Here is a 12,358-nt window from a genome sequence, read left to right as displayed (position 1 = left end):
ACAGAATGCAGTAGGATTTTAACATCTACATACATATGTGTTAGGATAATAAAGTCCTATCTATTTAAGAATGTATGGGAGTATATTACATTGCATCCTTGCATATGGTTTCTGTCTTTCTTCACTTAACCACCTTTCCACATTAGCTTGCAGAGCTTTTTCTTTTTAAAAAAAAATAATAATAATCCTCCTGAAGATTCATCAGAATTTTGTTGTGCGGTTATCCTATAATTTATTTATTTTGCATAATAAAATATATATATACCGCTTGATTGTAGGTAAAAACATCTATGTGTCCTGCAAGAAATATTAAAAACATTAATGAAAGTAGTTTAAAATGTTTGGGAATAAGTAAAAATTAGCAGTAAAATATATTAAAACACGTCAAAATATCGACATGTCCAGCCCAGGTATGTTTGCGTAAACAGAAATGTTTTAAGCAGGTGCAGAAAAGAGTCAGCAAAGGAGCCTGTCTGATTTCAATAGCACAATTTTCCGAGCACAATTCAAAGTGTTGGTGCTGACCTGTAAAGCCCTAAACGGCCTCGGTCCAGTATACCTGAAGGAGCGTCTCCACCCCCATCGTTCCACCCCTATTGTTCAGCCCGGACACTGAGGTCCAGCTCCGAGGGCCTTCTGGCAGTTCCCTCATTGCAAGAAGCGAGGTTACAGGGAACCAGGCAGAGGGCCTTCTTGGTGGTGGCGCCCGCCCTGTGGAACACCCTCCCACCAGATGTCCAAGAGAGGAACTATACCAGACTTTTAGAAGACATCTGAAGGCAGCCCTGTTTAGGGAAGCTTTTAATGTTTAATAGACTATTGTATTTCAATATTTTGTTGGAAGCTGCCCAGAGTGACTGGGGAAACCCAGCCAGATGGGTGGGGTATAAATAAATTATTATTATTATTATTATTATTATTATTATTATTATTATTATTAACAACAAGAACAACACAGATGCAGGTAGGAGGTCTTAGAGGGGCAAGGCTTTGGAGGAGAGTGAGTAGATCAAAGTGTTGGTGCCACCACAAAGAAGGCCCAGCATCCTGGCAGATCAAAACGGAGGGAGGGAGGGAGGTGGTTTTTGCTAGGGTGGGGGGAAGAGAGGATTAGCTCCTCTTACCAAAACCAGAATGAAAAGTGGGTCTCCCTAGTCCTGGATTGCACTAATAATAATAATAATAATAATAATAATAATAATAATAATAATTTCAAGGGACGCATTTCATACCCTGTCACAACCTGAATTTCATACCCTGTCATACCTCAGTCACAACCTGAAATGGCTGTTCTGCAATTGTGGGGGCAAGTCATTTGGTGGGGTTTGGAGAATAGTTCCTGGGGTGTGTGTGGTTTTTTTGGGGGGGCGCATATGACCTAACACTGGAAGCTGCAACCTTTTAAAGTCTAAAAAACCCGAGGCTTTGTAAGTTTGAGCAGGAACGGACTTGTGGAAGGAGCTTCTGGACCATTTACCTTGCAGGGTGGGGTGGATGAAAAGCTGCCGGTTTCCAGGGCTTAATTGGGGTGGAACAACTTGTGTAATTGCAATTACAGGCAGACACACACACACACACACACACACACACAACACACACACACACACCCCAGTTAACCCTTAAGTTTTAGCTCCACAGATGTGCACATACCACAATTTGTATTTTAATCTATTGTTTTTATAGCTGGTGTTAGCCGCCCTGAGCCTGGTCTTGGCTGGGGAGGGCGGGGTATAAATAAAATTTTATTATTATTATTATTATTATTATTATTATTATTATTGTATCTGATCGTGTGCACCCCAAACTGCCCTGTCTTGTCTTTTAAAAGTACCTTAAGGAGTTGTGGGGAAAGTGCAGAAAAGGGTGACCAAAGTTATCCTGGCTCTATTTGCACCCTGTTGTGAGATAGCTCAGTCCGTAGAGCAGGCATAGGCAAACTTGGCCCTCCAGATGTTTTGGGACTACAACTCCCATCATCCTTGACCACTGGTTCTGCTAGCTAGGGATGATGGGAGTTGTAGTCCCAAAACATCTGGAGGGCCGAGTTTGCCAATGCCTGCCGCAGAGCGTGAGGGCTCTTGAACTCGGGGCCGTGTGTTCAAGCTCCAGGCTGCATTGCAGGGGGTTGGACTAGATGACCCTCGTGGTCCCTTCCCACTCTGCAATTCTATTATTCCCTATACAGGAAGCTGCCATTAGCCCATCTAGTGCAGTCTTGTCTGCACTGACTGGCAGCAGCTGTCCCAAGAGCTCAGGCAAGGAGATATTCCTTGGAGGTGCTGGGTTTGAACCTGCTCTACCCACTAGGCTATAGGCCCTCCCCTTTAAAAAAAATGGAGGTTTTCATTTAACGGGGGGAAGTGATTAAGAAGGTACTTGATTAAATAAAGTATAGATGAAGAAAAAGTGGATAGAAATGTGTGTGTGTGTGTGTGTGTGTGTGTGTGTGTGTGTAATATCCTCTCTCTTGCATAGTATGTCCTCACTTGGGTTCATCTGTTTAATCTCAACCGATCCACAAATGAATTTCACTATGTCACTCAGCAGATAATTAAACTTGTGGAACTCACTGCCACAAGATGTTGCTGCAGCGGCAGCCGGATGGCTTTAAAGTGTGTGGGGGGGCGGATTAGATAAATTCATGGAGAATGAGAGGTCTATCAATGGCTGTTGGTCAAGATAGCAAAAATGGAACCTCCCTATTCAGATGCAGGCTACCTGTTGCTGGACAGCAATCGCAGCAGTTGATCGGTTGGGGCGGCTGGCTGGACAAAGAGCAGGGAGCAGGGGTTGGGTCTCAGGTGCCACCAAACTGAATTATCTCTGTAAATAGATTAATCAACTAAAACAAAAGTTGATTGAAAGTTTAACTGCAAGGGGGCAGATTTTAATTGTAAAAAGAGAGGGGGAACTGGTTTTGGAGCTTTACTTTCACAGAGCGTGATTGAAGATGGCTTCTCTGCTTAACTGCTATATACCTTGTTCCCAATTCATGGTTTCTCTGAAGTAACTCAGGCAGGCAGCTCCCCTGAGATTTCTAACTTGTCAGATATAAAGGTAAAGGGACCCCTGACCATTAGGTCCAGTCGTGGCCGACTCTGGGGTTGCGGCGCTCATCTCGCTTTATTGGCCGAGGGAGCCAGTGTACAGCTTCCGGGTCATGTGGCCAGCAGGACTAAGCCGCTTCTGGCGAACCAGAGCAGCGCACGGAAACGCTGTTTACTTTCCCACCGGAGTGGTACCTATTTATCTACTTGCACTTTTGATGTGCTTTCGAACTGCTAGGTTGGCAGGAGCTGGGACCGAGCAATGGGAGCTCACCCCGTCGCGGGGATTCGAACCGCCGACCTTCTGATTGGCAAGTCCTAGGCTCTGTGGTTTAACCCACAGCGCCACCCGCATCCCAACTGGTCAGATAATTGTGTTCAAAAGGCTGAATATGGGGCTGGGCAGGCGCCTTAGCTGAGAGTCAGCCCCGGGATTCTCTTGCGCCCTGAAGTAACAGGAAAATATCCAATGCATTCTCATTGCAGGCGGAGACCTTTCGCCCCAGATGCTCTCGGAGATGAGGGAGACGAACCAGGTTCTCCGGCAGATCACAGAACTGCTGAAACAGCAGGTAAGGGAGGCGCGACGCCAGTCGTGCCCTCCTCCTTTTAAGTTAAAAAGGAGGAAAAGATTAAAACACCTGAACCCTGCATAGCCATTCCCCACCATCAAATTATGTACTAATTGCACACAGGCTATTTGCATACCAGATCTTTTTTTAATAACAACAAAAACGGTTATACTTAAGCATTTGATAATTATTTCAGGATTCTACTGTTAGTAGAGCGATAATTTGTTTTGCATGGGGTCACCTCTATCCAACCCAAGTGTCAGGGTTTTCCTCATTTGCAGCATTCTCTAGTGCTTGCCCAGCTTTCGTGCACAGTCATAAGGACTAGAAACTTGCAAAAAAACTGCAGGTGGAGGATGCAGGCTGCAGGGCGACGTTGGTCGGTATCCCACCCCCGATGCCAAATCCTGGCTTTAGATTGTTGTTGTTTAGTCATTTAGTCGTGTTCGACTCTTCGTGACCCCCTGGACCAGAGCATACCAGGCACTCCTGTCTTCCACTGCCTCCCGCAGTTTGGTCAAACTCATGCTGGTAGCTTCGAGAACACTATCCAACTATCTTGTCCTCTGTCGTCCCCTTTTCCTTGTGCCCTCCATCTTTCCCAACATCAGGGTCTTTTCCAGGGAGTCTTCTCTTCTCATGAGGTGGCCAAAGTCTTGGAGCCTCAGCTTCAGGATCTGTCCTTCCAGTGAGCACTCAGGGCTGATTTCCTTCAGAATGGAGAGGTTTGATCTTCTTGCAGTCCATGGGACTCTCAAGAGTCTCCTCCAGCACCATAATTCAAAAGCATCCATTCTTCAGCGATCAGCCTTCTTTATGGTCCAGCTCTCACTTCCATACATCGCTACTGGGAAAACCATGGCTTTAACTATACGGACCTTTGTTGGCAAGGTGATGTCTCTGCTTTTTAAGATGTTGTCTAGCTTTGCCATCGCCTTTCTCCCAAGGAGCAGGCGTCTTTTAATTTCGTGGCTGCTGTCACCATCTGCAGTGATCATGGAGCCCAAGAAAGTAAAATCTCTCACTGCCTTTAGGTAAAGGTTACCAGATTTTTTTTCAATGAATCTGGGGACACTTTTCAACTTCAGTGGATTTTGTATGGGGACTGGTTTGTAAATCCGGGGACTGTCCCTGGGAAATGGGGACTTTTGGTAACCTTACTTTAGGTGCTACACCTGGGGAAGCCTCTTCTGCATTGCATCCACCTAAACTAATGGACTGGAGTAAACCGTGACCTTTCATTTCAGTGGGTCTGCCTGAGGATGGCTACCGTTTGAGAACACCCCGGGAACTGATTCTGTAGCCCTGATTATAATGGACAAGAAGCAATTACCATAGCTGTCAACTTTCAGATTTGAAAATAAGGGATCAGCAGCCTCGAAAATAAGGGATCAGCAGCCTCACCTGTCCCGGGGACAGTCTATGGGATATCTAACAATCCGGGATAGCAGCGCAAAGCAGCGGGAAACGGTGCTGGAATAAGGGAATATCCCACAAAAAAAGGGAAGGTTGACAGCTATGGCAATTAAGATATTGTGACCTGGGAGAACATGGCAAGGATCCTGAACTTAAAGAGTGAAAGTCTGGGCCAATCCAAGGCCTCCAAAATCTCCTGAAAGGGAGAGAGGGGGCTTTTAAAAAAATAAATAAAATCTATTGAGGGTCACATTCCCTTGTGGATAATCTGTCAGGGGCTAAAAGTGGACAGAGTCATTCATATCTATCTATATCTATCTATCTATCTATCTATATCTATCTATCTATCTATCTATCATCTATCTATCTATCTATCTATCATCTATCTATCTATCTTGTTGTTGTTGTTTAGTTGTTTAGTCGTTTCCGCCTCTTCGTGACCCCCTGGACCAGAGCACGCCAGGCACTCCTGTCTTCCACTGCCTCCCACAGCTTGGTCAAACTCATGCTGGTAGCTTCGAGAACACTGTCCAACCATCTCATCCTCTGTCGTCCCCTTCTCCTTGTGCCCTCCATCTTTCCCAACATCAGGGTCTTTTCCAGGGAGTCTTCTCTTCTCATGAGGTGACCAAAGGCTTGGAGCCTCAGCTTCAGGATCTGTCCTTCCAGTGAGCACTCAGGGCTGATTTCCTTCAGAATGGAGAGGTTTGATCTTCTTGCAGTCCATGGGACTCTCAAGAGTCTCCTCCAGCACCAGAATTCAAAAGCATCCATTCTTCGGCGATCAGCCTTCTTTATGGTCCAGCTCTCACTTCCATACATCACTACTGGGAAAACCATGGCTTTAACTATACGGACCTTTGTTGGCAAGGTGATGTCTCTGCTTTTTAAGATGCTGTCCAGGCTTGTCATTGCTTTTCTCCCAAGAAGCAGGCATCTTTTAATTTCGTGCTTCTTGGGAGAAAAGCAATGACAAACCTAGACATATTCCTTCCCACCCAATAAGAGAGAGACAGAGCACCCCGATGTGTGAAGAGGACTCCCCCCCCTCAGCTTCCTTCCATCACTCCATTCATTCCCCCCCACCATGGCACTGGAAATTAGGCTGTGGGTGCACCACAGTTCCCCACCCCTTATTTAGACCAATTAATTTATCCACCCCCAGGACTAGATTATTGGGACAGACCACAGGGCAGCGGCGAGTTTGGGAGGAGGTGCTTTTGCCTTACTTTGCCTTGCTTGTCTACTTGTCCCCAGAGGTGCCTTGCTGCACACCCAGCGGAAACAAAATGTTGGGTGGAATTTCCTCTGGCCCACCCAACAGATCTCTGCTTATGTCCTGCCTCTCCAGTTAGGAGCAAATAAATCTCCAGGGGGAGAAGGAAGGATAGGTCTCTGATCATCAGATGCCCATTGCAGAAAACCCACAAGTGAGATTCAAGCCCTGGTTTCTCAACGGTCCTTCTTTGGCCTCCAGCCCCTGTTGGCACTGGACACCCGTGTTTGGTATTAGTGGCAATGTCAGCATAACAGACTCTCTATGCCACATAGCAGAGGAGAGAAGCACATTGGCTTCCCAGAGGGTGTTTTTCTCCAGCATCCTAGGCCCTCCAAGTGCCCTTGTTGTGATCAAAATTTGCCCTTTTTCCCTTATGGGGTATCCAAGAGCCCATATAGAGTCCTTACATAGGTTCCCTATTGGTAGGAGAAAATAACAGAGGCCAACCAGAGAATATTGAGAAGCAAAGCAGCTAGTAAGCTTGATCTTTATTGAACTGTTGCAACAGGGTGCTCCCCTCACACGCAGGAAAGGAGGAGGAACCTAGAACAATGGCATGCAAGGCCTTATATAGACAATTTAAATTCCCTGTCCTGGAGCTCAAGACCACCCCTCCATACATTCACAGAAGGGGTGTAACCCAAGACCACCCCCCAGACACATCATACCTACATCATAGAAAAGGCGGTCTACAACAGAAATCTGAGCGCGTTGTTTATCTCCTGTCTGACAGGTTACCTGCTAATGCTCACTTGATTGGATACCCTGGGGAGCCTGGCCAGTCTTTTGTAATGATCAATACTTAGTTCCTGGGCCATGTCACAGGCTCACACCCTATTCATATCTTAAATGTACCCTTAAGACAGGATTTGCAAGGAAAGAGACAATGGGGAGGTTTCCTGACCCCCCCTTCCTTTCAGGGAAAACATTTGGTCAGTTTGGGAATCAAAAATGGTTCCAGGTCGGTCTTCCTGTGCTGATCTATGTATGTGCTTGGTTGGTACACTTATGAACATTTAACATATATCTAAGATGCGGGTGACGCTGTGGGTTAAAACACAGAGCCTAGGGCTTGCCGATCAGAAGGTCGGCGGTTCGAATCCCCGTGACGGGGTGAGCTCCCGTTGCTCAGTCCCTGCTCCTGCCAACCTAGCAGTTCAAAAGCACGTCAAAATGCAAGTAGATAAATAGGTACCGCTCTGGCAGGAAGGTAAACGGCGTTTCCGTGTGCTGCTCTGGTTTGCCAGAAGCAGCTTAGTCCTGCTGGCCATATGACCCGGAAGCTGTATGCCGGTTCCCTCGGCCAGTAAAGCGAGATGAGCACTGCAACCCCAGAGTCGGCCACGACTGGACCTAATGGTCAGGGGTCCCTTTACCTTTAAGACCTCAAAATTCCTATCACACCCCTATTTCCACCCCTATAAGCCGTCCCGGTTTATGATTCGATCCCAGAACGTCCCGCTTTTCCTTAGGACACCCCTGTTCCCATTGGAGAAATGTTGGAGGGCATGCAGCAAGATGGCTGCCCCAATGCTACGAGGGTGAAGCATCGTCTGGGGGTCTTCCGCCCTTTGCCATCCAAAGTCTGCTTTGTCCGGCTGCCTCTCTCTTGTGTAACTCCACATTCCAGACGCTCTTTCCCTTCCACCCCCGGCTCCCTGGCCGCCTCTCCTTGCCAGCAAACTGGAAAAGCAGACTGGCCCTCTCTGTGCCAGGACAAACTCTTGCGGAGCCGGGGGGCCTCCGGGGGGAGTCGCCGCCGTGCGTTCCTCTCCGGCCGTCCTTGCCGAGATGAAGTCAGAGCTTCCCACCGTCCCCAGGCAGCTGGGACGCCTCCACTCGCAAGCCTCTCATTAGAGAGACCTTCCAGTCCAGTCCATCAGGAGCCTGTCTTTTCAAAAAGAAAGAAACCCTTTTAGGAAGGAGGGGAGAGTGCTCTTGAACTCAGGTCCTGCTTGCAGGCTTCCCATAATGGCATCTGGTTGCCCACTGGGGCAACAGAAAGCACTGGCCCTCTCCCCATCACTGACCCCCTATTCTCTATTCATGGAGGAAAAGGCTTTGATTTGAATTCAGCCTGATCTTTTATTTCCCTTCTCTTCCCTCCCCTTTTATGAAGATCACGCGCTCTGAGACCCCACAGCTAATTCTCCCCTGGCCTCCTCGCTGGCCCAAGTAGGACCAATTCAGCCAGCTAACCCTGGGGATTATCTAACAGATTTTTGAATTTTATTGTTATTCATGTTTTCATACTGTATTGTATGCTGCTTTTATAATTAAGTGTTTTAAAGTGTTTTAAATTTGTTGTTAACCGCCCTGAGCCCAGTTTTTGAACCGGCAAGGGCAGGGTATAAATAAATTATTATTATTATTATCATCATCATCATCACAGTGTCTGCCAGCCACATTGGCTATATGTGCTGCCTCCGCAGTAGAAGGCAGCGATGTTTTTGAGTTCTTATCCCAGGAAACTCTGGCCACTGCAAGAACAGTATGTTGGACCTTTGGGGGCCCTGTTTGGCCCGATCTGCTTACGTTCTTAAGGCTTTGTGGGGGGGGAATCAACATGGGCAAAGTCTTTTGGCCACTGCTTGCCTCAGTGGCTAGGTAGAGCCTCCAAGGTCAGAGGCAGGCTACCTCTGCACGTAGCAGCTTCTGGGGAGGAAGAACAAGCTGTGGGCTGTCTGGTCGTCTGGCTTGGTACTTAAAAGATTTGGGGTTTACGAGGACAATGAGGTCTGCATAAACTTAGCCGTTTCTTTTTTTAATTTTTTTTATTTTCAATGCAAAATTACAACAAAAATTACAAACATTAAATCGAAAATAAAGCAGTACAAACAAACAAAACAAAACAAAACGAGAGAGAAAAACAAACAACAACAACACACATCTACAAATAAAACCATATCATCATGCTAATTGTTATGTACGTCTACACATATTGACTTCCTTTATTCTAAGACCTCAAAAATTTTACTCTTTCTCAATTGTTGTGTCTAATGTAGATCTTTATACTTCTTGCACCATTTTTCTCTTTCTTTAACACTGCAAAGCTTCATTCATTACATACCGATATACTTACTCTAGAGCAATGTTTTTTTATATACTCTTTAGCACATCCCCGTTCTTTTAATAATTTTTGGTCCGATTGGAGCATAAACGTAGCCGTTTCTATTGCCTGGAGTTAAAATTTGGATTTTCAGTGTCACGGAAGGGCAGACCAGGATAATTCCCCACCCACATCAGCCCAGGTGAATTATTCAATACATTTGCTACCCACACCCAGATCGCTCTTCTTTTCATTTACACAAAGACACCCCCACAAATTAATTTCTCAACACTCCTTGCTTCAGATCAGTTCAATTCCCCTTCATCACATGTGCTTGCCCATTCCAATAAATCATTTCTACATAAAGTCATCTTAATTTATTCCCGCTCATCATATTCATTAATATCATACCCATTAAACCCAGATCACCCCCTCTCCAAAAATCCACTACACTTGAGGAAGACTTATGGCAACTTATGGGCCCAGCACTAACAATTAATTTGGCACTTTGCTGCTGTCAGTCGAGCCTCCACCATCAGGAGAAGCCTACCTTCAGCTAAAAGCATATTACAGGGGATAGTTTTCTTTATTGTGCTGTAGGGTGGGGGGCATCATGGTTGCTCACTGTTGGGTCTAGTTTGATATCACAAAGCAGTTCCCTTGCTCCATCTGTTTTGCCATTTCTTTTCTTTTTTTAATAATAAATTTTATTAGTATTTTCCACACAACAACACAAAAAATATCGAAAAATAACAATACACAAAACACAAAAACCAGCATACAAAAAACCCCACAAATCCATATCATACAAGTTAATAATATTAAACACTAAAAATAAAAACAAACATTGACTTCCACCAGTCCCACAGCACCTCATTTACCTCTCATTGTGTCTTCCAGTTTTCCTGTTTTCCTTATCATCTCTATCCTAGCATCTAGATATAAATAATAATAATAATTTATTATTTATACCCCGCCCATCTGGCTGAGTTTCCCCAGCCACTCTGGGCGGCTTCCAACCAAGTGTTAAAAGCAACACAGCATTAAACATTAAAAACTTCCCTAAATGTCTTCTAAAAGTCTGGTAGTTGTTGTTCTCTTTGACATCTGGTGGGAGGGAGTTCCACAGGGCGGGCGCCACTACCGAGAAGGCCCTCTGCCTGGTTCCCTGTAACTTGGCTTCTCGCAGCGAGGGAACCGCCAGAAGGCCCTCAGCACTGGACCTCAGCGTCCGGGCAGAACGATGGTGGTGGAGACGCTCCTTCAGATATACTGGATCGAGGCCGTTTAGGGCTTTAAAGGTCAGCACCAACACTTTGAATTGTGCTCAGAAACGTACTGGGAGCCAATGTAGGTCTTTCAGGACCAGTGTTACGTGGTCTTGGCGGCCGCTCCCAGTCACCAGTCTAGCTGCCGCATTCTGGATCACCTCCAAAGGTAGCCCCACATAGAGCGCATTGCAGTAGTCCAAGCGGGAGATAACTAGAGCATGCACCACTCTGGCAAGACAGAGTTTCTTATCCTTTCACTTCACAAGGTTATTCCTCTGCTCTGCCATTTCTGGGGGGAAAGAAAAGGAACTTTTCACAAGCTCTTGCGCTGCTCTCTTCCAACTGCACACCCATCCATCTTCAGCCTCTGCCCTTTCGAAATACATGTTTTCAAAAGGGGCATATCTCCAAAATAAGGTTGCGCATGCCCTTGTCACATTGAGGTTGGACGGTGTTTGTCAGTTTCTCCTGAAATATACAAACCACCCACCCACAAAACGCAAGAAGAAATTAAAATAAATAAAAAATCTGGCAGTGGAAGCTAAAACCACCACGGGTCCCTTTAGGCTGCGCTGCCCAGGTTTACAGGAAGGTCTGGGTTAGATTAAAGCTTCTTTAAAAACCGCAACCCGTTGGCAACAGTTTAATTGCGAGCTGGAAAGCAAACGGTGACCCTCCAGCCTTGTGCCGGATGAGGTGATTACCTCAAGTAGACCTTCTGCTGTTCCCCGGCTGGGGTAGTTCTTCCTGCCTTCGAGGCCAAATCCAGACGGGAAAGAGGTCCAGACTTTATCTACCAAGCCAGTTTTAACAGATAGTCCCTCATTTTTCTCAGGAATGCCCTTAGGGAACTCGAAACGTCAAAACAGCACACACTGGGCGATACATTAATTGGCATTTGGCCTCCTTACCTCCACCCTGGGCAAAAAGCAGGGGCGAAACTAGGCTTTATTTCACCCGGGTCAAAGACCCAGATTGGCACCCACCCCCATGCATATTTGTGTACACACACACACAAACAGGTTGGGAGCCTCGATGGCGCCCCTCTGGAGGTTTCACCCAGGGCAAAAACAACAACAACGGCCCCCCCTGCCCCTGTAGCTAAAGGTAAAGGTAAAGAGACCCCTGACCATTAGGTCCAGTCGTGGCCGAATCTTGGGTTGCAGCGCTCATCTCGCTTTACAGGCTGAGGGAGCCGGCGTACAGCTTCCGGGTCATGTGGCCAGCATGACTAAGCTGCTTCTGGCGAACCAGAGCAGCACACGGAAACACCGTTTCCCTTCCCGCCAGAGTGGTACCTATTTATCTACTTGCACTTTGATGTGCTTTCAAACTGCTAGGTTGGCAGGAGCAGGGACCGAGCAATGGGAGCTCACCCCGTTTGGGGATTCGAACCGCCGACCTTCTGATCGGGAAGTCCTAGGCTCTGTGGTTTAACCCACAGCGCCACCCGTGTCCCCAGCCCCTGTAGCTATGGCTCTGCAAAAAGGGTACATCTTCAGCTGGTGTCAGCAAATGATGATGATGATGATGATGATGATGATGATGATGATGATGTTGCGCCAGCCACTCTGGGCAGCTTCCAACAAATTAAAACACAGTAAGGTATCATGAAAAATATTAACAGTTTTTATCTTTATAGTTTCTTATGATAGGAGGGTGTCCCACAGGGTGGGCGCCACTACCAAAAAGGCCCCCACAGCGAGGGAACTGCCAGAAGGCCC

At 46.6% G+C, this 12,358-nt stretch overlaps 1 protein-coding gene across 2 annotated transcripts in view; it reads left to right on the top strand.

The window, feature by feature from the left end:
* The window catches only part of COMP (cartilage oligomeric matrix protein), a 48,598-nt gene that overhangs the window by 2,712 nt on the left and 33,528 nt on the right, over positions 1-12,358 (top strand). For both annotated transcript variants that reach the window (XM_083594486.1, XM_083594487.1), the window contains exon 3: positions 3,534-3,619. In XM_083594486.1, the coding sequence (XP_083450612.1) occupies positions 3,534-3,619 (86 nt within the window). The remainder of the gene's footprint in view (positions 1-3,533; positions 3,620-12,358) is intronic.

The sequence above is a fragment of the Podarcis filfolensis genome (genome assembly GCF_964270895.1).
Source record: "Podarcis filfolensis genome assembly, chromosome: 18".
Lineage (NCBI taxonomy): Eukaryota > Metazoa > Chordata > Lepidosauria > Squamata > Lacertidae > Podarcis > Podarcis filfolensis.
This window is presented reverse-complemented; position numbering and strand designations above follow the sequence as displayed.